A 23,368-nucleotide genomic window follows, 5' to 3' on the forward strand; every position below is an offset into this window, starting at 1 on the left:
CACCCCCGGCGCGGGCCCCGCTCAGCCGGCTCTGCGCATGTACCTGCCAAGCAACGGCAACGCCCGGGGACGGTTGCGAGCCCGAGCTGCCATTGGCTCACACAAGCATCAATCAAGTGACTGAGGCAACTCCCATTGGCTCGGGCTGGGAGGGCGGGAAGGCTGAAGCAGAGCTCGCGCTCTCCGTTCTGCGGGTCGAGCCCCGGCCGTGTGACGGTTTACGCATGCGCGCAGGGGGCGGGAAAGGGCGCACCGCGCCGCGCTACAGCTCGCGCCCTAATTGGCTGCTAGGCACGCGCGCGCGCTGTTCGCGCCCTCATTGGCCGCCGGGGCGCGCATGCGCGCTGCCATCTGCAGTCAGACGCGCACTGAGACTCGGCGGGACGTGACCTGTCGCGCGGAGCCCTGAGGGCGCGGCCGGCCGTGGGAGCCGGTTCCGCCCTCTTCGTGTGCCGACCCGCGGCGTGCCGCTGTCTCCGGGCCCGTCCTGCTGGCGCCGCCCCGCCCTGCCCGGGGTCTCGCTGCAGCAGCCACTCCGCTCCGCGCGGTGGCGCCGCCGTGAGGGACCCACTCGTTACCGATCACGTGACGCTCGTTGCTGCGCACGTGACCTTCGGGCGGCGCATGCGCGGTGCGGCGGGGGCGGTGCAGGCGGGCGGCGCTGAGGGCGGAGGCGGCGGCGGCCGGAGCGGGGCCGGGCCGGCGCGAAATGGCGGACAGGTTCTCCCGCTTCAACGAGGACAGGGACTTCCAGGTACTTCCCTCGCGCCGCCCCGCGCGGCCGTGGCCCCTCGGGCCGGGCTCCGCCGACTTCCCCCCCACTCCCCCGCCCCACCGGGGCTTTGTGTGCAGGCCCGGCGCCGCGCCGCTGCGGGGAGCGGCACAGAGGGGAGCGCGTGGGGCCGGAGCCGCCTGTCAGGATGACCCGCGTCAGGGGAGAGCGGCCCGGGCACGGGGGGCAGCGGGCTGCGTTCTGTGACGGTGGCGGCGAGGGGCCGAATCCTCGGAGGGACCTGCGGAGGAAGGCGGTGAGGGATCAACCCTCCAGCAGTGATGGGACCGACCACTCCTCATGAGGGGTTGGGCCCCTCCCCGATGTGGGACCCAGCCCATCGATGAGGGTATCTCCGACCCCCCAGTGGGGGCTCGGATCATTTCCCCAAGACCCGTCCGAACATATGCTAGCGACCCCCTTTTCTGTGGGAAACATCTCTTCCATCTCACACCCGGACCGTCTCCAAAACATCAGTATTTCAGCGTAATTAACGCCACTGATGGTGTTTGAAAGGGGGTTTAAATAAACAATGGGAAAATTAACGTTGACTCATTAAGCTTGAACAATGACATGTTGTTCTCTGACTTCAGCCCGAGAGAGTCTCTGGGTTAGAAAGGAAAACAAAAGGAGCGAGGATAACGCTGTTCGAGGAGAGCAGTGGATGAGCTGTTCTGTGGCTCCTTGTTTTGGGAGCTTGGAATGATGCTGTTCATCCTTAGTCGGGCCTTTCACCCAAAGACCTGGGAGGGTTTTTATAATGTGGAGCTTGCGTAATTCTGCTTAATCTGGCATTAAGGTGCAGTCTTGGAAGCAGTCATGACATCCACGAGTGACTAATTTATGTTGCTTCTGGATGTTGTAAAGGGTGCATGCTTCAAAAATTGTTACTAAACTGTGTTAGAAACACACAAGAAAATAAATACCGACGTGGTGGTTTGCAGTGTTGGCATTACCTGCTCTGAGGATGGAGATTTGGCTCCTGCCACAGCCCCAAACATGGGCTCGTTTGCATCCTTCATTTCCTTCAATGAGGAAATGAATAATTAACGCTGAAATAGTCTGATTTGGCTTTGAAGTTTGTGTTTCAGGAAGTGAAGTGAGCCAGATCTCGGGCTTGAAAACACATTTCTTGTAATCCTTTGGTAAGGGAGAGATGGGGAACCTAAACCAAATCAGGTACTGTGGCTGTGTCTAGGGAATGGGTGAGCTCTGCAGTCGTGTCTGCATTTGCTTTTGGATGTCCTTGTTCCTGTCCCTTTGTGGGGAAACCCCATGGCAAGAAAAATAATTGTAGTGGCAAAACCTGTTACTGTGTTGTAGCTCTGGGCACACAGGGGGAATGTGTGGTGATGTCAGGGAGGAAACTCGGCTCCATTAGCTGGTCCCAAGATCTTGGAAGCTGCTGAGTGTGCCTGGGGACAATAACTCAAGTCACAACCCTATGTCCCCTTGACTTTAAGAAAAGGGCACTGTTCTAAATTGGGATTTATCTGTGGTAAATACCAAGCTTTCCTTGTCTTTCCCATAGACTAGAGTGAAAAATAAAAAGATAGGGTTTGGTTTCATGGAAGGGTCACTGCTCTGTTCTTCCCTGCCTGAAAATATGCCAGGGAGAAGAGAGACATTTTATTTTGTGTTAAAGCTTCCCGTGAGGGAAAAGTGGAATCGGTCCCCTGGGAAGAACAGTTTGGAGCTGGTTGAGGCTGCTGAGGACTGAAGGTGAAAACAGTGAGCTGTGCAAGAGATGATCCGAGGGGGACTGGGACAAGGTCACACTGAATTTTGGGAGCTCAAGAGCCTGTGCACCTACTTCTGACAGCTGGGCAATCTAACAGTTTTTCCAAAGTATATTGGTGGAGGTAAACTTTTTGATGAAGAAGAAAGAAAAATAAGGTGGAAAGTTACTTTCAGAGAAGACTTGAATTTTCTTGTCTGTTTTGAGACAGAGATTGCTTGAGCTGTAACAGAGTTGTGGAATACAGGAAATTCTTCTGTGCTGGTATTTGCGAGGCTGCTGAGGCCATAAGTAAAAATATACGTGCCTGTTCCTCTGTAGAAAATCCTGGTCTGCAAATATAGCAAAACCAGGAGTGTTTCTATAGGTGTTAGGGGTACCGTTTTCACACAGTTGTAGTTCTTTAGCAGGTGAAATGTCTGTCCTTGGAGCAGGTGTGACTCTAGATGTGATCCCATGTCCCTGCCAGGCAGGTGGTACATGACCAGAGGGAAACAGGCTCTAAAATTACACAGCTTGATCAGGGATGGATGCAGTGTGGGAAGGGAGGCTGTAGAGAGCTCTTGGGTTTTGTTCTGGGGTGATCTGCTTGTGATCTCGAAGTGAAAGGATGTGGAGCAGTTTGGAGAGAGGGAGAGAAACAAAAGGTCGGCAGTAAAGAGTATAGGTCAAAGGAACCTTTTAGCTGTTTGGAAGAAAGGCAAATATCTTGGGATTAGTGATGTAGCTAGTGGAAAAGTCACTGGATGAAAAAAATGCATTTCAGAGTTCTCATTATTGTTATCAGCTGCTTTTCTGGGGAGAGGCTGGATAGAGTCTGGTTTGGGAGGATCAGTTTGGCAAGGGTTGAGCACTGAGGCAGGGGAGAGCTGGCAGTGCAGGGTTAGCAGAGGTGATCCTTGAGTTTCTGAGCTTCTGATATGCTGGAGAAAAGTGGATTAAAGGTGAGAGCTGCTGGGAGCTGTTCTTCCCTCCCCTGTGCCTGACCGAAGAAAGATCAGTGCTATCAGGGGAGGCAGGAATGGAAACATACAGCACTGCAGGAAAATCAGGAAGGACAGACCTAAGTCAGCTGAGAAGAAGATATCCATGGTCTGAAGTGCATGGAAAGGTGCTGAGGGAAGAAGGATTGTTGGGCAGAGGGATCAGCTGAGAACTGGAGATACAAGAGGGAGTGAGCGATCTTCCCATAGCTGTAGCCACAGTGATGTGGTGGTCATGAAGAGAGCTGCAGAGGGAGTGATGCTTCTCCAAGGGAGTTATAGGGAGCCCTATATGGGGCATGTGTAAGAATATATCCCTAAGGGTGAAGATCTTGGTGTGGAGGGAGAGGAGAAAGATGGTATACACTGAAATCATTTCAACTCCTCTCTATTTTGGTGGAAGGAACCTTGAAGCTGAGGGTGATTTGGAAGCTGAAATTGCAGAGGGAGCAGGAATGGCACTGGAAGATATCACTGCAGTGAGCTGATTAGGCAGCCCTTGGGCTTTTTCCTCACAGGATGGTTATGCTGTTGCTGTGCTCTGTAGCTTTAGAAGCCACACTAAAGACTTAGATCCTCTTCCCTTTTTGCTTTAAGCTCTGAAACCTTAAAGAAACTTGGAAAACCCCCTGGTTTTGCAGTTGCTGAACCTGAAGGCAGCTCCATAGAAAGGCCTTGAGCTGTGCTCTGCCTGTCATGGGGATCTTTGCCTTACCAGGCCTTGTTTGGGAGCTTTGAACGGGGAAATGGATTAGTGGAGGAGAAGGGATATTCCTAACCTTCTCTTGCTTCTCTTCTAGGCTCTGCAATGGCAAATGAAGTCTTGGGTGGCTCATCCAAATAAATCCCAACGTTCTTCCATTTTCCAGCCAAGAGAGGTTATTTTTGGGTTTCTGACAAGCTTAGTTCTTGGGGTGAGGGACTGGGGATCTTGTCTGTGACAGGCTCTGTCACTTGTCTGTGCCACTGTCTCCTAAACTGATGGGCTTTCCTGCAGAGATAAATGGGAATGACTATAACTTTAAGGATTTCTGAACAGCTGTAGATGATGCTAACAGAATATTGTACGAGCATTAATGAAAGCTGTATGAACATATGAAACTGTTGCAATAAGTAAATCTATATTTTTAGTGCTATTTCTGCATTTGCAGTGATTTTACTCTTCGGATCAGGTATGCAGACTCAAAGAATAAATATTATGGATGTCTCTCTTGCTGAAATCCAGTGGAGCTCCCACTTACTCCCAGATGTTGAGAAAATGTTTTGTTGCTGCATTTTTCTCCTGTTCATTGTTGAAGCAGAAATATTACCAGCCATATGTGTCTATGTGTACAATAATTTCCTCTTCCTACGTACACTGCACTTACTGGCATCATTAGCCAGACGGAACACAGGCTGTTCTGTCTCTTGGTTTTTTGGTGTTGTGTAGTCTGTGCAGTGGAATAACACTTCCACCCAGCAGGAAGAACCATGCCTGGTTTTCCCTGCTGGGTAGAAGTGTGACCAGTCTGAATCTCAGCTTGGGTTTTCCTGCTAATTCCAAGAAGATAGGTGGTTTTTTTCTGTCCCTCCACAAAGGATTTGAGGAGCTAAGCCAGCACATCGCTGTGCTTCTGGCCCTGCCTGCTTCCAGCAGGTTGAGCTGAGTGCTGCTGGCAGGGGGATTTTATGCTTTTTAATTGGCAGAATGTCAGGGATAAGTTCTGTTCCCAAGCAGCTTAGGCAGCGCTTTAGTGGACAGCTGGGCCAGCAGCGAGGAGCTTTAGAATCCATCCTTAATGAGTGTGGCCATGGCTGCAGCTTCACTTCACTTCCCAGGTGCTGCCTAAGGGAAGTGCATTTGATTTTCGTGCCCTTCAGCAGGCCCAGCTGCTCAGGGTGATGTGGCACTGGGAGCTGATGCCTGTGCTCTGCACTGCAGAGAGATAAAGAGGGTCATTTTCTCTGCCTGCCTTTACTAATTGGGGAAAGGAAAACTTAATGTGGGGCAAGGAGGATTGGAATCTCTGCAAAATCTGTTACGCTGAGCTTTCAACTGATCCAAGATCCTGGGGTGTGAGTTTGCCTTTGGCAGGAGTAGCTGCAAGCAGTCAGGAGGCAGCCTGTGCCTTTTCCATGGAGTGTGTCCTAACTGAAGAATTAATCTGGGATTTTAGGAGAGCTATTAGAATTGTTTAGAGATCATAATTTATCATTTGATTCAGGTTATATTTCTGGTGTGGGTCCAGCACAGGAAGAATGCAGCTCTTACCTCCTTAGCAGGACGTTCTGACCTCTCAGTTGGCAAAGCAGGAACAGCAGAACTGTGACTGGTTTTTATTTTTTTTATTTTTTTTTTTAAATCTCCCTGTGTGAGTGAGGAGGGGGGGAGAAGACTGGGGGAAATGTGTTCTAAAGTACATCAAGTAGTTTTGGTTCCAGTTTTAGAACATCGCAGTAGGGTCTGAAGTTTGGTGTGGATTTCTGGGACTCACATGGTGAGGTAATTTTATATAGATCTTTCCTGTCTCTGTTGTGCCCCCAGTCTGTGTTGTGACTTCTCTCCTACAGTGATGTTCTCCATTGCTGAGGCTGTGCAAATGGGAAAGGAAACACTTTATCTTTCAGTCCCACAAGCTATGGCTGAGCTACCTCAGCTTTTTCTGAGTCGCCTCCTCTAAGACAAAACCACCCCTCTAACCAGGCTCCTGCCACCTGCTGTGTGAGAATATGGAGCTCATCTGATAAAAAGCACTGCTGTAGTTGTAGGGCAGCACTTCCTCAGTTGACAGAAGCTTTTCTCCTACTACATGGTTTTAAACCTATAGTAATTCTTGCTACTTTCTCCCTTCAGATGACTCTGTGGGCAGTTAATTTGAGATTTTGGCCATTCACAGTTTTAAAGCCAGAGGTTAATATTAGGATCCAGGTATCACTTAGGTTTCAGTTCCTATTGTTTGACCCAGTTCTGAGTCCATGAGTTTGTGTTCGGCTGAAGTATCTCTTACTTGAAGACAACAGGTGATGGGGAACATTTTCCTTTGTAGATTGTTCTGGTAATTTAGCCATTGAAAGCTCCATTTTTCTTAATTTTTCTTCTCGATTTTCTATATTTTCAGTTTTTGCCTGAGCTTTGTGTCCTTCTCTGCTATGCCAAAGCACATGTTGCTACTCTGTGTCTTCTTACTGAAGGCATATACAGATTTCTGCTCAATTTTAGCTTCTTCTGAGAGCCTTAATGGCTCTGAATTCTGTTACTGTCTCCCTTTGTGTTGTTACAGCTTTCTGCATCCTAAATTGTTCACACTTGTCATTGAAAAACTTGCTCAGAGGAGTCGAGAACAGATTCTTACCTGGTATAACATACTAAGATAAACATCTTTTTTAGTGAGAGATAAACATCTGTTTACTGTTTTTTTTCATGTTTGCTGTTCCTTTTTTGCACACCCTTGGACTGTATTTTTATCCTTTCTGCTACCACGTTGCATGAGGAGGTTTTAAGTGGGATTTCTCAGCCTGCTGGGTGCAGCTCTGGGTTGTGGCTGTGTTTGTACAGGGCTCTGTGAAAGCAGACGTGGTGTTAGGGAGTTGAAGCCACTCTTACATGGGTCAGGTTGCTCTGTACAAACACGTCCTCACTCTTGCTCCCTCTCTGTTGGGCTGCCTGATCTGCAAACTGAGCTGGCAGGTGCTCTGTTTCCTCTGGTCGTTGTTAACAGTATTGAATGGAATTTGAATCCTGTCAACGTGCTCCTGAGGGAGATTTTCTGTGAGATTTTGGTTTAGAAACAATTCTTTATCGAGTCAGACACCGCAGTAAGAAAGAAAAGGCAGATAATATTATGAAAGCTTGGAAGGTCATAGTGGTAAATAGATTACACCCTGAATATTGCATGATTAGCACCCTGTCCCACCAGAGTGGTTTCTCTTTGCCTTGTTCTGTCTGCTGTGGTCACACACAGGAGGGAAGGCGTCCAGAGGGACCTGGATAGGCTGGAGAGGTTGGTCGGTGCGAACCTCATGAAGTTCAGCAAGGGCAAGTGCACGGTCCTGCACCTGGGTAGAGTCAATTCCAAGCACAGATCCATGCTGGGGGAAAATGGATTGAAATGAGAAGTTCAGTGACTCAGCCATGTGTGCTGGCAGCCCAGGAACCAGCCGTGGGCAGCAGGTGAGGGGGGAATTCTGCCCTGCTCAGGTGAGACGCCACTGCACAGCTGCCTCCGGCCCTGGGGTCCCAGCAGAGGAAGACCTGGAGCTGCTGGAATGAGTCCAGAGGAGGCCATGGAAATGCTCTGGGGCCTGGAGCCCCTCTACTCTGGAGCCAGGCTGGGAGAGGCAGGGGGTGTTCATCTGGAGAAGAGGAGGCTCCAGGGAGGGCTCAGAGCCCCTGCCAGTGCCTAAAGGGGCTCCTGGAGAGCAACTTTGGACAAGGGACAGAGGGGCAGGCAGGGAGAAATGGCTTCCCATTGACAAAGAGCAGGGTTAGGTGGGATATTGGGAAGGAATTCCTCTCTGAGAGGATGGTGAAGGTGTCCAGAGAAGCTGAGACTGCCCGATCCATGGAAGTGTCCAAGGCCAGGTGGAGCAGCCTGGGATAGTGGAAGGTGTCCTGTCCATCCCCTGCAGGGGATGGAACAAGATCATCTTGAAGGTCCTTCCTCACCCAACCCCTTCCATGATTCTTTGGTTGTTTGAAGGTCCTGGCTAGCCATGAAAATATAAGTGCTAGAAGCTGCAGCAGCTTCTGCATCAAGGCATGTTAGAAATGGCCAAGAGAAAACTGGGTGAGTGAGGCCAGTGCTGGCTCTTGGGTAGAGCTTGCTGAAGGATGCAGAGCATCCCTCGTGTGCTGGAACAGATCCACAGCTGGTGTTGGTCCGGCAGAAGGAATCTGAAAGACGTGTAATTGTTCTTGTTTGGTGCCAAAGTATGCAAAGCAGAGACCTGCCTCTGGCTCCCACTCCTTGTGTGGTACAAGCTGTTTATCTCTGTACTGTCGAACATGTTTTTATTTGGACAGCTCTAAGTGGGTATTTATATGCATGTTTTCCTGGTTTAAACCTCTTGACCTGTGGCTAGTCTTAAATGTGTTCTGCTGAATGGGTTTTCAGTGTTTTTGGACTTAGCAGGAAGAATTTTGTCAAAATTAATTTTTAGTTTGGTAAACAAAAGGTGCCATCAGCTTCTCAATGTGCAATTCCAAGGTGCTTCTTTCAAACCTTGCCAATTTAAATTCATCTCTGAGTCTCAAGTGATTGCTTTTGTTGTATTGACTTGAGAGGATTTTCCTGTTAAGTACTCTCAGAATAATTGATGTGTGTGTCTGCTGAAAATGAGGTTTTGCTGCAGCTTTCACAAGATGTTGACTGTAAATATTCAGCTGTTTCTGGGGGTGTGCAGACGTGCCATGTCCGTACTTCCCACTTGTATTGCAGGGAAAGGTCTGGGAAAGTGATTCCTCACGTGTGGAGGGTGGTGAGAACATGTTTGGGAATGCTTCACCTCTGTGTTGCTAGGAAAGAATCTGTGATATTTTTTTTTTTTTTTTTTTTTGTGTGTGTCTTTACAAACACTACAGGGAACAACAGGAAAAAGGATGATTTTGTTCTGGGAAGCATTAACAAAAGCTTTTCAGGTGCCAATACAAAGTTGCTTTTGTATTGCTTTTTATAGCTTTGAGAAACCGTGTGGCCTTTAAAATTATCCAAGAAAGTTTCCAGGATTGGATGAAGCCATCTCCTAGGTGCATGTTGGTCTTAAAAATATTTTTTTTTTCTGGATGTATAATGAATATTCATATGCATAATGTAAGCTACTCTTTCCTGGAGTTGTTTTTGAGTTCTTTGGATGGATTTCTAAGCATCAACATGGTTGTCTGCATCAATTATGTTTTGGAGCCCTTCCATGGTATGGAGTCATCAGGCCCTGCCGAGCTGCAAAGGGCAGCATGAATTACTGCTGTGATCTGCAGTCAGCGTGCATAGGGAGGTGTGGATCGTGCAGAGGTATTAGAAACCCGTTACATTTTGATTGTGTGTGATAAACACAACCATCAGTCATGGGAAGCTGCATTTGGGTTTAAACACCTTCCTTCCCCCACTGGTCTTGGCTGAAACTTGCTGTGAGGTCAGTGGTGATGTTGGTGATAGGGTCCCACAGATAAATCAGAGCGCTGGCAGAGCTTGGCACTTGTACCTCTTGTATCTCATCCATGCCTGGGACGAGTTTTTATCCTGCCTGTCCCACATGTGCCATTGCAGCTGCAGATGGTGGGTGCCTCATCCACAGGCCACGTGCAGAGAAGTGAAACCAGCACATCTGGAAATAGCTGCCTGAGCTGGAAAGGTTTGTCAAAAGAGAATTAAATGCAAAATGAGATGTGTCGATGGTGGTTTGCTGAAATTCCTGTCTTTGGGTCAGACAAGAGGCTGGTGCTCCATCAGGCACAGCAATTCCTGAGCCTCTTGGCTACTGTGCTGGTTCTGGACAGCATTCACCCAGGTGTCCTGGATATGGGATGTTTGCAAGGGTGCTGGGAGCCAGCTTTGGGAAAAGTGGATGGATGTGAGGGTGCCTTATCTGTCTAAAGATTTTGTAACTGCTCCATCTCTTTTAAAAAAGAAAATTTCAAACAGGATCTTTGCTTCTGGAAATCAGAGGGGCTCTCTCCCTGCTCTGTGGGGGTGCTGTGTGCGTGCAGAGAGGGAGGATTTAGCAAGATGGCATTTGCTCCCTTGTGCTCAGATGCTGCTCCAGTTCCCTGTGCTCAGACCTTGCATCTGTGCTGACCCATCCCGGGAGGGCTGCAGGAAATGTCAGCTGTGCTTCCCAGCCGCGGGAGCAAAACATTCCGGGATCTGCAGCTCACCCGGCCTGCCCTGGCTTTATCCACACCAGAAAATGGCCTTTTTGGGAGGACTCCTTTCTCTTTTTGGATATTCCTGTGTCTCAGCTGCTGTTCTCAGCCTCCAGGGCTTTTGGGAGTGGGGAATGGGCTTGGTTAAATGCTTTCAAGTGATACTTGTGGGTAACAGCACTGGATTTTATGGCTTGACGTAGTATTTTTGGAGTTTAAGATTATTGATTGAATTGATGGATAAATAGAATAAGAAGAAGTGGTGCTGATTTGCTTTAATGTTTTAAAATTCTATTTTTAAGGTAAATGCAACATAAATGTGATTTTTTTTTTTTAGTCTTTTTCTGGTACTCTCCTAGCGTACAACTAATTTTTGAATATCTAAGGAGCACACTGCACTCGTTTCAAGTGCAGTTAAGCAGTCATGATCATGCTGTGCTCTTTTCCAGTGCATTTAAGAAATAATAACGTGAGTATAGTAAGGCTTTTCTGCAAAATTGCTTTCTTTAGATTGTTATTGGCGTGGTCTCATGAAGCAGCGTTTCTGAGTGCCTTCCTGAGCCAGTCCTGAAATGCAGTAGGGACATAAATAGATTGTTACTGCTGTGATGTCTCAGCAGCTGCATTCTGCCCATTCCCTCCCTAGCTGCTTTAATGCTCCCAGGCAGAGCTGCAGGGTTTTATGCCAGAATCTTTTCCTGTTTTGCTGCCTTCACAGCATTGAAGGTGGTTTCCCTGTGGTTGGAGCAGGCCGTGTTTTCCAGTCCTAGGCACTTGCTATCTCTGAGCTTGTAACTCACCTTATCCTCTCTGGTGTTAGTAACACCAGGCTGGTGTGCTGGGGCTCTGCTGGAGCAGGAACCCGAGGACAGCTGAGTGCAGGCGTCTTGAAAGGATCTGCCACACTGCAGCTCCATTGTCCTGCTCCTTTGTGTCCTGCTCCGTGTCCCCTGCTCCGGCCTGGCTGCTGGGCTGGAGGCTGCCACATTCTCTTTGGGTATAATACATGGATAACTTAGGGCTGTTCATCAAGGGAACCACTCATTCCCATCAGGAATGGGCACTATGTGGAATGTGTTCTGCATGCTGACATCTTAATATGCTCTATGCTTGGGTGGATTGCGCAGAGCAGTCCAGTAATTAATATCCAGGGAGTTCTAATGGGTCTAAAGCAGTTGAAATGACTCATCCTTATTTTGTCATTGTATTGGTGGTGCTTTAGGTGACTTAGAAGTGCAGTGCTCGTGACCCAGCTCTGGGACACACCCTTTGGGGTGTGAGAGGGAAGGAGAAAGAATATTTTCTTCTGCTTGTCATTGTTAAGATGCTGTTAAAGGGTTCTCCCTCTCAGTGATTTCTGCCTGTGTGTCCTATGTAACCCACCTTCCTGAAGAGGTGCTTCTTGTAGAGGAGAGAGTGAATTCTGTGGTACTAAACTGTGATAAATGGGCTTTAATCAACAATTCATTTCACTTGCATTGAGTGATTTATTTGCAACAGTTCTTGCTACTAAGGATTTTGGTATGAAAGTGTAATTAAGTTAGAATTTTTTTTTTTTTTTTAATGATGCTGACTGGGTTCCACTGCCACAATGTTTGGGACCTTGTAAGTAGGAAAGAAGCAGCAATGCTGTGCTGTTAACTTCAATTGTCCCAGGAAATGCAGTAACTCCACTGGGTATGATCTGGGACAAAATGGCATTTGTTGAGCCAGGACTCTGAAGTATTTACAGTCCAAAAAAGGGAGAACAAAAATTGAAATCCTGCATGGAGGCAACTTTTGTTGGTTGATCTTTCAAATGCCATATTCAGTGTGTGAGGGCTCTAAGAAGGTTTGGCTAAGAGCTTCGAGCAAAGATCAAACAATGGAAAAGTGGAAGAGAGAGCAGAGAACATGTGACTGTGAGTAACCAGAGTGCATAGAGAGCCAAAGTTCAGATGGTATTACACAAAAATTACAGGGCACAAACATGTTGGCTCCCAGAGGTGAATGTACAAGGAAGCCAAGTGGTGTGTGTGGTATGTAACAAGGAGTGTTTGCATGCTGGAGGCTTGTCCTTGCTTCTCATGAAATAGGAAAATATATTGAATTTCAGGGTGGTTATAGGGAAGCACCAGTGTCAGAGCACTCAGTGTAGCACAAAGTGAGAGCAATAAATGCTGCTTAAGTGGAAGCCTCTCATCTTACTTGCTCTTCTATTCCAGGGTGGGTGGAGAAATGTCTGTAAGAAAGGGACAGTGCAGCACATCTTGTTTCACAAAGCAGAAGTGGGGGACCCTGATACAAGCAGTTGTAAAATGGAGGGGCAGAGGATGAGGGGGAGAAGGGTGCTGCAGTCAGCTCCAAAATCCTTGTCCATAGGAGCAGATGGAAGCTTTGCCATTAGCTCCCAGGGCTGGGAGTTTACTGCATCTCTGTAACAGTCATACAGGAAGAAGGTTTGGGAATAGGTTTTGAGTAGCCCTGGGATTAATGCAGCTATTATTTCATGTCCCTAGTATCCATGGGGTTGAATCCAAGCAATTGAATCCTTCTTTTCACATAAAAGTTTTCTCTGAAGTGGGAGACATCCCTCAAGACTGCAGAAGATGCACTTCAAAATCATACTGAAACATGGTCAGTGCTTGGGGTTTGTGTTTGTCAGAAATGTATTCTCAACAGATCCAGCATTTAGGGTTTAATTAATTGTTGGATTTAAGTGTTAAATTATTTTGTGTTCTTCTGATTCATTGTCTTCAGGTACAGAAAAATAGAGATGTTTTATGAATCCGTTTGATGCTCCAGGTTGTAGGATTGGAAAAGAGGGAAACAGGTGAATTTCCCCCCAGTTTTTCCTTAGCCAGTTCCAGGGATGAAGAAGCAAAGGGACTGTGCTACTTCCAGCTCCAGAAGGCCTGGGATCACCATGAAGGCAAGCAGCATTGTTGTGGCCATAGCCATAGAACCATTTTTCTCTTACCTGATTAAACATCACTGCCCTGAACCCCCATAAATCCAGCTTCACAATAACTATTGGATTATCTGCTTGCCTTTTTCCAGGATGAGCTGCTTTATGGTGGAAGGGAATTTTCCCTTCATCATTTATTATAAATATTGATAAATAAAGAACAGTGTCTGTGATGAGTATTGATTTCAGCTCCATTTGGACACTTTGTTATTTTGAAGCCTTGAATTTCCAAGCCTGGAACACCCTCTGGACCCAGTAGCAGGCTGGCAGCACTCCCAAGGGGCCTGTTCACTGTGCTCCATGGCCTTTTTATGCCCAGGACTTCCAGCTGACAGGCAGCCCAGGACTTCCAGCTGACAGGCAGTACCTGCCTCTCTGGGAAGCTCCAGTTTTAGTATTGCAGCTGTTTGGACCAGGAACAAGTAGAGATCAAGTGCATAATAAACCCCAAAGAATATGAATATATAAAATAACCCCCAAAATACATGGAGTGGGTAGTGGTGGGATCACCAGAACTTAGAGATAAAGGCTTTATTTGCTCCTTTGATTCTCTGGCTGTGGCACAAGGAGTGCTCAGCCTTCTGCCTAGTTTCAGGGAGGAGATGTTGTTTTAAGCACTGAGAAGTGACTTGTGAAGCTCCAGAACAGCAAGGCGTGCTGCCCTCGAACTGGGATTGACCCTTGCCTTGGTAAAAACAGCTTTTAGTGCCTTGGCAGGCAGCCCACCAGAGGAGGGGAGTGGGCAGGAGTATTTAGCTGTTCCAGGTAGGTAATTTAGTGGTGTGTGCTGAGCTCCCTGCAGGCAGCAGGTGAAAGGAGGCGCAGGGACGTGTCTGGGTTTGTGCTGAGAGGGTTTCAGCTGTTGGTTAACTGAGCACTATATGGGTTTGATGCTTTAATAGATGAAGTTTAGCAATGTGTTTTGGCCTGTGCTGGCAGCATGTGCACTCCTGACTGCCCTTGTTCTCTTGTGCAGTATTTTTTGTCCCCAAACTGAGGCAGGATTTTGATGTGTTTTGATGTGGGCTCCTGAACTCCTCACACACAAGTCTGTGCATCCACACAGTGCTGTCTCTGAGTGTTGTTAGCCTTCCAAAGCAGCTCAATGACTGCTTATGCATAGTAAGTTTGCCTTCAGCTTGCTTCTTGAAGGCTGTCCAAAAAAAAAAAAAAAAAAAAAAGAGTGGGAGTGGATTGCTGCCTGCAGATTAAACCCCAAATTCACTCTGGAGAGGCCATGGGAAAGAAAATGCCTGGGAGCAGAGCATGGCCAGGGTAAATTTGCCACCAGGGCCTGCAGATAGTGGATGGGCTAGAAGTTGGGGCACTAGCATCAAAGCACCTTCTCTTGGCACCAGGTTTTAGTCAAGATGTTCCCTTGCAGATTTGCATTGCTGCATAGGAACACTTCTTCCAGAGGGTTTTTGGAGGCTGGTGATATTCCAGCCATCAGTCTGTTATAACTGAAGTTTGCTCTTTGGTGTGCTGGCTTCCATTAAATCTTGCAGAAGGAGAAGTTGGTATTGGTGGAAGGAGAAAGGTGACAATATGTTTCTCTTGGCAGCAGTGCTGCCAGTTGCTGCTCCAAGGGATTGTGGAGCTGGGATACAAATAGAACCTCCAGGGGTTTGGTGTGCACAGAGCAGCCAGAGGTTCCAGTGGCACTGCAGGGCCTGAGGGGATGTGGGGGATGACAGCTAAGGCTTGGCACCTCCTGGAGTTCCTTTGACTCTGAGCAGGGCCTGGGAATTTAGGAGAGCTCACTGAAACCACCCCCTTCAGTGGCTTTTGGTCTCATCCCAGCTGCAGCAATCTCTCTTCTTTTGCTTCTGAGTTTGCAGCTGGAAAGTCTGAGTGTTTCCTTTTCAGGTCCGTGCTAGTGACAGTGGATGTGTTGCACCATGGACCTATTGAACAACCAAAAATAGTTTACCTTGTTTGAAATCTCAGGCATTTGAGGTTTCAGAAACCTCAAATTATGGCAGAGCTGCAGTGGAGGTGTTTTTGTTTCCTGAAATGGCCCTTCAGTGGTGTGTTCTAGCACCAGTACTTGTTCTGGAGAGCAGAGATTACCATTGCCTTCCTAGCTCAGGAACCTGCATGCTCAGTATCCACCCAAAAACATGGGAAGATGCAATTTTTCCCCGGGGAATGGTGGTCAACTGGCAGGGGGACTGCTTTGGGTCAGGACTAGAGGCTGTGTGGTGTGTTGGGGAATCATTTCCATGGACAGATCACTGTTCAGATTTATGGGAAGGGCTGATCCACACACATCATGAACCAACACTGTGGGCACAGGGACAGGTTTTCTTTGGTACCACTGTGGGGTTTTGTTGGCTTAAGGTGTGTGAAATTACATGTGTCCCTCAAGCAAATTCCTGGTGTAGGGAAACCTAGTGGTGAGGACATCCATTCCTGCTGCTCCTTGTCACATGTGGTTTTCATGCTGGCACTGGTGTGTATGCTCAATGTTTTCATAGACTTTCTAAGGGAAAAAATCCAGAAGTATTGTCATTGTAAATGTTTGGTATTTTGCCAGCTTTAATAGTTAATGATTGATTGTCATTAAATTGACTTAGTTTTTAGGGTTTTTTTTGTCCTTATATGATTCACTAAATTGAGCCTGTTTTTAATAGGTTCATTTGTTAGTAAAATGGTATTAAATATAACACTGTAACCAAACATGTCTGGATACTAAACTGTTGGAAGTGCTGTCTGTGGAGCTGACCTTGGTTTTCTCTTGCAGGGCAATCACTTTGATCAGTATGAAGAGGGGCACCTGGAGATAGAGCAGGCATCTCTAGACAAGCCCATCGAATCGGTAAGGCCCCCCCCGATCAGCATCATTCCCCCCGGAATTAGGCCGTGCTCGGATGGTCCTTGATGTGAATGCAGTCAAATCTGATAGCAGTGGGCACCTTGTTGGCCATGAGGGGTAATTGGAGGTAAACTGCATGCTGACCTTAAGTGGGCCTGGGATTTAATCTTGAAGTAGTCCTAAAATTAAAACCTGAAATTTGAGTTCAACATGATATTTCAGGAATTACTTAAAATAATACATTCATTCATAGATATTTATTTTAAGTTCTTATATTTTTCTTTGAAGAATCAGTTTAATTTAAATGTGAACCTGATGGACTAGTGTAGTAAAATACATTTTGATCCTTTCTAGTTTATACTTTTGGAAAAGTACCGGTGTGTTTAAAATATTAGTATGACACCTGGCAGTGGAAAGAGGGATCAGTGTTAGTCCAGCAGTCCTTCCCCATGGAGGTGAAACTGCCCTGAGCCTTTCTCTAAAGTTGCTTTACCTGAAGTTAGGTATGAAGACTCCTGCTGTAAGAGAGGAAAAAGTAGGTTTTGTTCAGTTTTAAATTTTTAAGCTTTTTGGAGCTTTTTAATTTTTCTCTTTGCAAAGCACCTTCTGCTGGTTTTAGGCACAGCAGCTTGTTCAGCCTAAACTGTGGACCCATGTTTGGCATTTAGCTCTAGCTAAATTTCATTTGCAGTTTCCTTCAGAAACAAGAAGACTTGTAGTGAATAATCAAGGGAAACTTAGTGGTGTTCTGATTAAGTCTAGGTTTTTGTTAAGAAAGTACTTGTCAAGTGTTGCTTTTGCCTGTTAAGTGGAATTCTGTTGAAGTTTCTCCACCTTAGTCAGCCCCTGGAAGTAACAGTGTTAGCCAAAGCCCACTATATATTTTTGTTGGTGTGTAGGTTGGTGTTGTGTGTGTTTGTGTGCGTGTTAGATGTTTACCAAAAATTTACACAACTTGGGGTGTTCGACGTTTTTCTTCCGCAGCAGTTGGCCCATATTAGCTAAGCAGCCATGATCTGGTTTGTATTGCACGGTCTGCCTTTTTTAATTTCTTCTCTAGGGTTTCCTTTCCCCTTCTTATTTCTGTTCTTCTGGTCCAGTGAACACTGCATATAGTACCTACTGTCTTAATGTGCTGGCATGATGCTAGATTTAGGCATGGCAGTAATTGATGACGCATGAGATAATGCTGCAGAGATGGGAATTGGTATTCACTGTTCTCCTGAATACTCCAGTCTTACCTTGGGACCCAGGGATTTGAATTAAAATGCCAAGCTGGATGGAAATATAATGGGAAATACGTGTTGGTAGCCTACTCTGGGCCACACTGGAAATTAGCATTTCAAAATAATTCAAATATTGCTTACAGACTAGACTGCTTACCTGATTTCCAAAAGTGCTTTCCCAAAGAGAGGAATAGAAGAGGTCACAGATTACATCTCTGGTGTTCCAGAAGGAACTATGTCTATGGAAGTGTGAAAAGCATGAGCAGCAGGTACCCTGGGCCCACGGGGGCTCACTGTGCAGCTCTCATCATCCACAGGAGTAATGATTTGTGCAGTTTGATTAATGCTGAACTGCAGCAGAAAAAATAAATTAAATTATGGCTTTAATATTTTATTCATGTATGTCTCTCACCATCCAAATGCCAGGACATTTTTGATCTTTACAACTCCTTGGTAGGTACTGTTCAACCTCATAGAAAACAGTTGGATGAAGAGGAAAAGAGAATGGCTTATTTTGGGAGGAGAAAGAGTTAAAACCTCAAATTGTTTAAAATCAAGTTTGTTCCACTCTTCTTTTTTTTCCTGAAATAAAAAAATCACAGAATCATTAAGGTTGGAAAAGCCCTCTAAGCTCATTGAGCCCAGCCAATCTCACAGTGCTGCCAAGGCCATCCCAACCCATGTCCCCAAATGCCACATCTCCATGGCCTGTGAACCTTTCCAGGGATGGTGACTCCAGCACTTCCCAGGGCAGCTGTGCCAGTGTCCATTCCAGGATTTCAAGGCTGTGGCTGCTGCACAAGGTGGGCTTTTGGCCTCCTGAGCAAGCACAGTGTCAGAACTGCAGTCAGAAACAAGCTGGTCACTTCTGAGGTTTCATATGGTCCTTGTAAAAATACATTGTTGATTCTTGAATTCCCCATCTGGGGAGCAGGAATTACTTAGTTGTGTTTCCTGACACCTGTGGAGGTGATTTTGCTTCCACACTACTGATGATCAGTGTGCTCTTTGAATTGGAAAATTACACATGTTACCAGAAGGGACAGTGGGGCACCTCTCCTGCAAGATATTTCACCAAGAAAGGAGTGTTCATTCTGCTTTTTTCGCTTTTTTTTTTTTTTTTTTTTTTTCCTTTCTGTGTTATGGTGTTTGCTCACCCAAAGCCAAAATTGAGAGGAAGGAAGAAAGGCAAATTTATGTTTTAGAACTACCACACATCTAAGTATTTTCAATATTAACAAATTGGGTTTTAATCCTTAACAAGTTCTCTGCTAGCAGTCCAACTGGCTTTTTCCAAGGAATCAGAGTCATGAGTGAGCCTGTGCTTCATGGTATGGAAGCAGTTTGGGTGATGAACATCCTGTGTCTATAACTGTGGTAGATCAAAGCCCTTCCCAGTTAAAATGTCATTCTTCAGAATGAAGAGTGCATTAAGTATATTCTCATAAATGTGCTCCTTGCTTCCCACATCTTAGTGACAGGAAGGTGCTCCAAAGCCTGCAGGTGTTTGGAGATGGGGGTAGGGTTTCCTGTGCCATGTCCCTGTGACAGGCCTCACTGATGTGACATCCATCTCTGCAGCATTATCTGTTGAGAGGTGCTGACTGTACTGCTACAGCATGCAACTCAAAGGTGGCTGGAAAAATAGGTTTGGGAGTCTACAGATCATTACAATTGTTGAAATGTGTCCTCAATTAGCCTACTGGTGGTGGTGTTCCTGTGGAAATCCTGCTGTGTACAGCTTGTTTAGGCCAAAGATGTCTGGACTGAAACATGCAACTCTAACCAGAGTACATTTATGGAAAACAGAGCTGCCAGCAGCTAGGGATGGACGTGGCCTGAACGAGTGCCAGCTGTTTTCCATTACTAAATTAAAGAAAGTATTTCATATCAATGGACTCTTCAGAGCTACAAATGCTGATATTTTTTTTTCCCCCCACGATATTTTTTCTTGTTGTGCTTTGAAAGATGCTGCACTTAACTGGCTGTTCATGTCAGTGCAATCACTGGAGTCCTTGAAAAATCAGAGCACTTCACCTTTTTTTCTAAATTCAAGAAGCTGCATGCATTTGTTTTGGGGCATTTGGAGTGCACTGAGTTCAGGTACTTGAACGGGAAGTCACAAGCTATTGCAGCTTTGATAGAATCCAGATTTTCTTCACATTAATTCCTTATCGCTACTTATTTATTGAGTCTCTTTGCTGTGAATTCCTGGTTTTCCTCATCCCAGCAGTGCAGATGGAGTAGGAGACAGCGATAGACCCTTAGAGCCCCCAAGGAGCAGCCCTGACCCCGTGCAGGCACTGGCAGGGGCCGACCCACGCCATCACCACTGCAGGTTGGAGGCCAGACTGGGAATCACCCACTTATCCTGGAGCTTGTTAGTTTGTCCTTGTCCTGACTAACAAATGTCTTTCCCCCTCTCTCTAATGCTGCTCAGTGCCACGAGGAGCGCCTGGAGCCCCCCGTGTCAGGCTGCAGTTGTGGTGCTCTGACACCAGGGGCTGGCACAGCCTGGAGGCAGGGCTGTGGCACTGGAAATCTGTACAGATCTGTGGACTCCACTAGTTCCAAAGTGTCATTTGATGAGGCTGCAGATTTGACATTTAGCAGCAGCCATATGTGGACAGTGCTATAAATAATGTGCTTCTGGAAGCTGAATGGTGTAGCATTACTATTTGGCTTTTCTCTCTGGTCTTCATTGTGTCATCTGTAGTGAGCTCTAGGTTTTGTTTTGGGAATCTTTTCAACCTCTTGTTTGCATGGGTTCACCCAGTAGCATCCAATCCTTGCTTATAGATTCCTCCATACACAGTCAGCACAGCTTACAATCCACTCAAGAGAAGAATGGTTCTTGCCCATGCTGGGATGAGCAGTGGGATCGTGGGCATCTCATGGAAAACCTGTGCTAGGCAAAACTGGTGGTGTGGATTACATCCCACAGGCTTCATCAAAACCTTGGGCTTTTTCTAGCCAATTTTCAACTGTAAGCAATTTTTTTTCTATTAGCCAGGGCCTTTATCAGAAATTTGGGCTGGGGATCTTCTTCTCAGGAATCAGTGATCCCCATGGAAAGCAAGCAAGAGCATCTTGTCAGGGCACAGGATGGGGAACTGGGGAGGCCAGTTAGAGCTGCTGGAGCCCAGTCACTTTGGATGAGGTTTTTCCAAAGCAGCTTACCCAGCTCTGTAAGGTCTGGACCCAAGGCCTTGCATTTCCTACACCTTTGGAAAAGTTCTGCTTTGTCATTAGAGCAGAGCTCTCCATCAGTGCTGCCCAGCTCCAGAGCTGGAGTTGTCCCACCCATAGCTGCTGAGCCATTCTCTCCTTCATGGAGCATCCCACAGCCTGTGCCCACATGGTCCAGGAGAGCTCCCTTGCTCCCCCAGACACCTTTTGGGAGACTTACTTTGGCTCCTCAATAATTTCTATTGTGGCTGTAACACAAGGAGCTCCCAAATGGCAGAGGAAGAAAGTGAGGAGAGTCGTGTCAGCCCTCTGCTGAGAAATGAGGGGTGTCCTCCAGGGCTGTGGTGTGTCTGTGGATCACTGCAACTCTTCTGTGGGAAAACTGCTGCAGTGTGAGCGTAGTCTGTTCAAAAGCAATGACAGCTCTTGACATGGGCGGGAAGCTTGCTGTGAAAAGCTTCATCTTTTCTATGTGAAAGTAGCTGTACTTTTACACAACTTTCACTTTAAAATGCACTTAAAAAAAAAAAGCTGTCTGATGTCGCAACATTTGTTGTCCCATGTCACATTTTGGTTTCAGTATCCCTGGCTACTCCCTAGGCTCTGCAGACAGGCTCTCATGTGGGATAAAGCTAGCCTGACCTTCCATAATTTAATTTTGAGGGCAGTGTTTGCATTGAAGAGCAGTTCTGTCAGTCTGCCTCCATCAGAGGTCTGGGTTAGCCATTGGAAAAGGAGGGAGGAGATGAACATGGCCAGAAAGGAGCAAAGTGATGGCCAGGTCCCAGCTCAAATGTTAATTTTAAATTATTAGAGTTGTTCTCCTTATTCAGTTCAACAGAAGATGCTCCATTTCAATTGAGTAGGATCTAAAATTAGAGAGTAGTTCCACTGCATAAACAAACAAATAGAAAAGTTTGGGATGGGGGAGACAACTCCTTCCTGGGAACTGAGACAGGACTGTGTTCAGGCATAGTTCCAATTAATGTCAAACAACTTGGGACCATCCTCTTGAGTGGGTCTGTAAAAGTGGTGCTAATGTGTATAACCTTTCTAAATTTTTCTTTTTCCCTTTAACATTTGTTTCCCCCTTCACTGTCAGTCACAACACACCGCTCTTGAATCTCCCAGCTGGTCTTGACTTGTTGAATTTATTTTATGCTTTCACTCTTCTTTAATAAATACATTACTTGCAAGCAGTGAATTGAAAACAAAGCAAAAGAAAAAAACTACCATTAGTGATTGGACAGTTTCTTACTTTGTGTTACATTTAACTGTTCTTTTGACAGCCCAGTTTTTAAAGCCAGGTTCGTATGGAAATGCTTTCACTCCACTTGCACTGCTTTTGGAATAGCGTTCTGCTTCATCTGTCTTTATTTTAGTGCATTCATAACACACACAGTCAGCACAATGTCTCATCTCCACTTGGCCAAGACTGCAAAGTACTCCTTGTCCTTTGGATTTTTTTTCTTTTTGGAAAACGCAGCCATTTTTGTCAGCACCGGCTTTTAGATTCAATGCTCCTTTTGTCAGGGTAGGGCAGTTAGTGCCTTGTCCCAAACCTGTCCCAAGCTGCAGCCCCTCTCTGCCAGGATGGGGCACTCTGTGCCCATTGGGATTGGCCTGCCCAGGTGTGCCTGCAGGTAAGTTTTCCTCTCTTCCCAACAGCCCGCCTTCTCCATGGTGCTTGTGGTGGGGATCCATCCTTGGGTTTTGGGGTTTGTTTTGGATTTTTTTTTTTTTTTTTTTTTTTTTTTTGCATTTAACCTTTTATCCCCAAAAGTTTCCTTATGTCTCCTGGTTTAATTTTTTTTTCTATGTAGCCCTAATTATGTCCTGGAGCAGAGCTGGTAGTGTGGGGAAAATGCACAATGCACATTATTCCTTGGGAAATACAGAAATCCAAAATGTCTGACTTTACTAGGATATCAGAAAAAAATTTCCAAAATCTGTACATGATAACATCTTTTTGAGGAAAAATATATCCATGCAGCCAATATCTTTGGGAAGGTTGTGCCTTTCAAGCTGATTCACCAAAGTTGTGCAAACCCTGTGGTCTTTTTCTTCACTGTGGAGTGACAAAATCTACTCTGGTTTCTGTTGATGGCTGTTGTTTAATTAAAGAAACCTGCAGCATATAGATACAATTATTTTTTAGGATTCTGTGTACCACTCAGTGTTCTGGAGTCACATCCTGTTATAATTCAGGATATTTCTTTGATACCTCGAGTTGTGGTTTGCTTGATGATAATTAATAATCAACAAGTTCATAACTGATTTTGATTTTTATATTTTGTGATTAGAAGTGAACATGGTCCCAGCCAAGAGTCCTTCTCTGAGGAGCTGGTCACTGCTTGTAACTGGGTGAACTGGTCACTAAGGGCGAGCTGGCAGATTGAGATGGTTCCAGGGGGCTGTGAGTGCTCTGCTCTTTGTCTGGGGGCAGAAACCCTGCATAAAACACAACAATTTCCACACTGAGCCCTGCTCAGCCCCATTGCCAAAAGCTGACACTTAATTGCTGCGTCAGTACTTTTCCAGTTATTCCAAAACAGTTTTTTTTTTTTTTTAGGAAGATGAGACATTATGCTTATTGTTTCCCCTACATGCACTAATGGTTCCTTGCTGTTAACTTATTGCTAGGCCTGTTTCATTCTAACATCTTAGTATTTTTGTTAGTTTACATGTGAAATGCATCACCCAGTCTGTGCTTGAGCTCATTTTATTTAATTGATTTTTTTTTTTGTTTGTTTTACTAACCTCACTGTTTTTTCAGTTTAATATTGGCTGCATGCTAGTTTATATATATATATACATATATAAAAAAAAACCCAATCAAGTCTAGCCTGGATTTTGC

At 46.0% G+C, this 23,368-nt stretch overlaps 1 protein-coding gene across 2 annotated transcripts; it reads left to right on the top strand.

Moving 5' to 3' along the window:
• The first annotated feature begins 370 nt into the window (after positions 1-370).
• Positions 371-23,334, top strand: LOC130266630 (translation initiation factor IF-2-like). 2 transcript variants are annotated; one of them, XR_008842929.1, is made up of 3 exons: positions 371-754; positions 16,025-16,099; positions 21,801-23,334. XR_008842929.1 is itself a non-coding variant. In XM_056515902.1 (2 exons), the coding sequence occupies exons 1-2, from the start codon at positions 625-627 to the stop codon at positions 1,074-1,076; spliced, it is 354 nt and encodes a 117-aa protein (XP_056371877.1). In that variant the 5' UTR covers positions 371-624; the 3' UTR covers positions 1,077-1,317. The 2 variants fall into 2 exon arrangements, 1 of the variants encoding a protein (XP_056371877.1); XM_056515902.1 differs by lacking the exons at positions 16,025-16,099; positions 21,801-23,334 and adding an exon at positions 853-1,317.
• Positions 23,335-23,368: the final 34 nt, after the last annotated feature.

The sequence above is a fragment of the Oenanthe melanoleuca genome, unplaced genomic scaffold, assembly GCF_029582105.1.
Source record: "Oenanthe melanoleuca isolate GR-GAL-2019-014 unplaced genomic scaffold, OMel1.0 S110, whole genome shotgun sequence".
Lineage (NCBI taxonomy): Eukaryota > Metazoa > Chordata > Aves > Passeriformes > Muscicapidae > Oenanthe > Oenanthe melanoleuca.

Coding starts and splice junctions, on each gene's coding strand:
- LOC130266630 (XM_056515902.1), top strand. CDS start 625: ATGCGCGGTGCGGCGGGGGCGGTGCAGGCGGGCGGCGCTGAGGGCGGA. Junction 755..852: donor ACGAGGACAGGGACTTCCAG/GTACTTCCCTCG, acceptor CTTTGTGTGCAG/GCCCGGCGCCGCGCCGCTGC.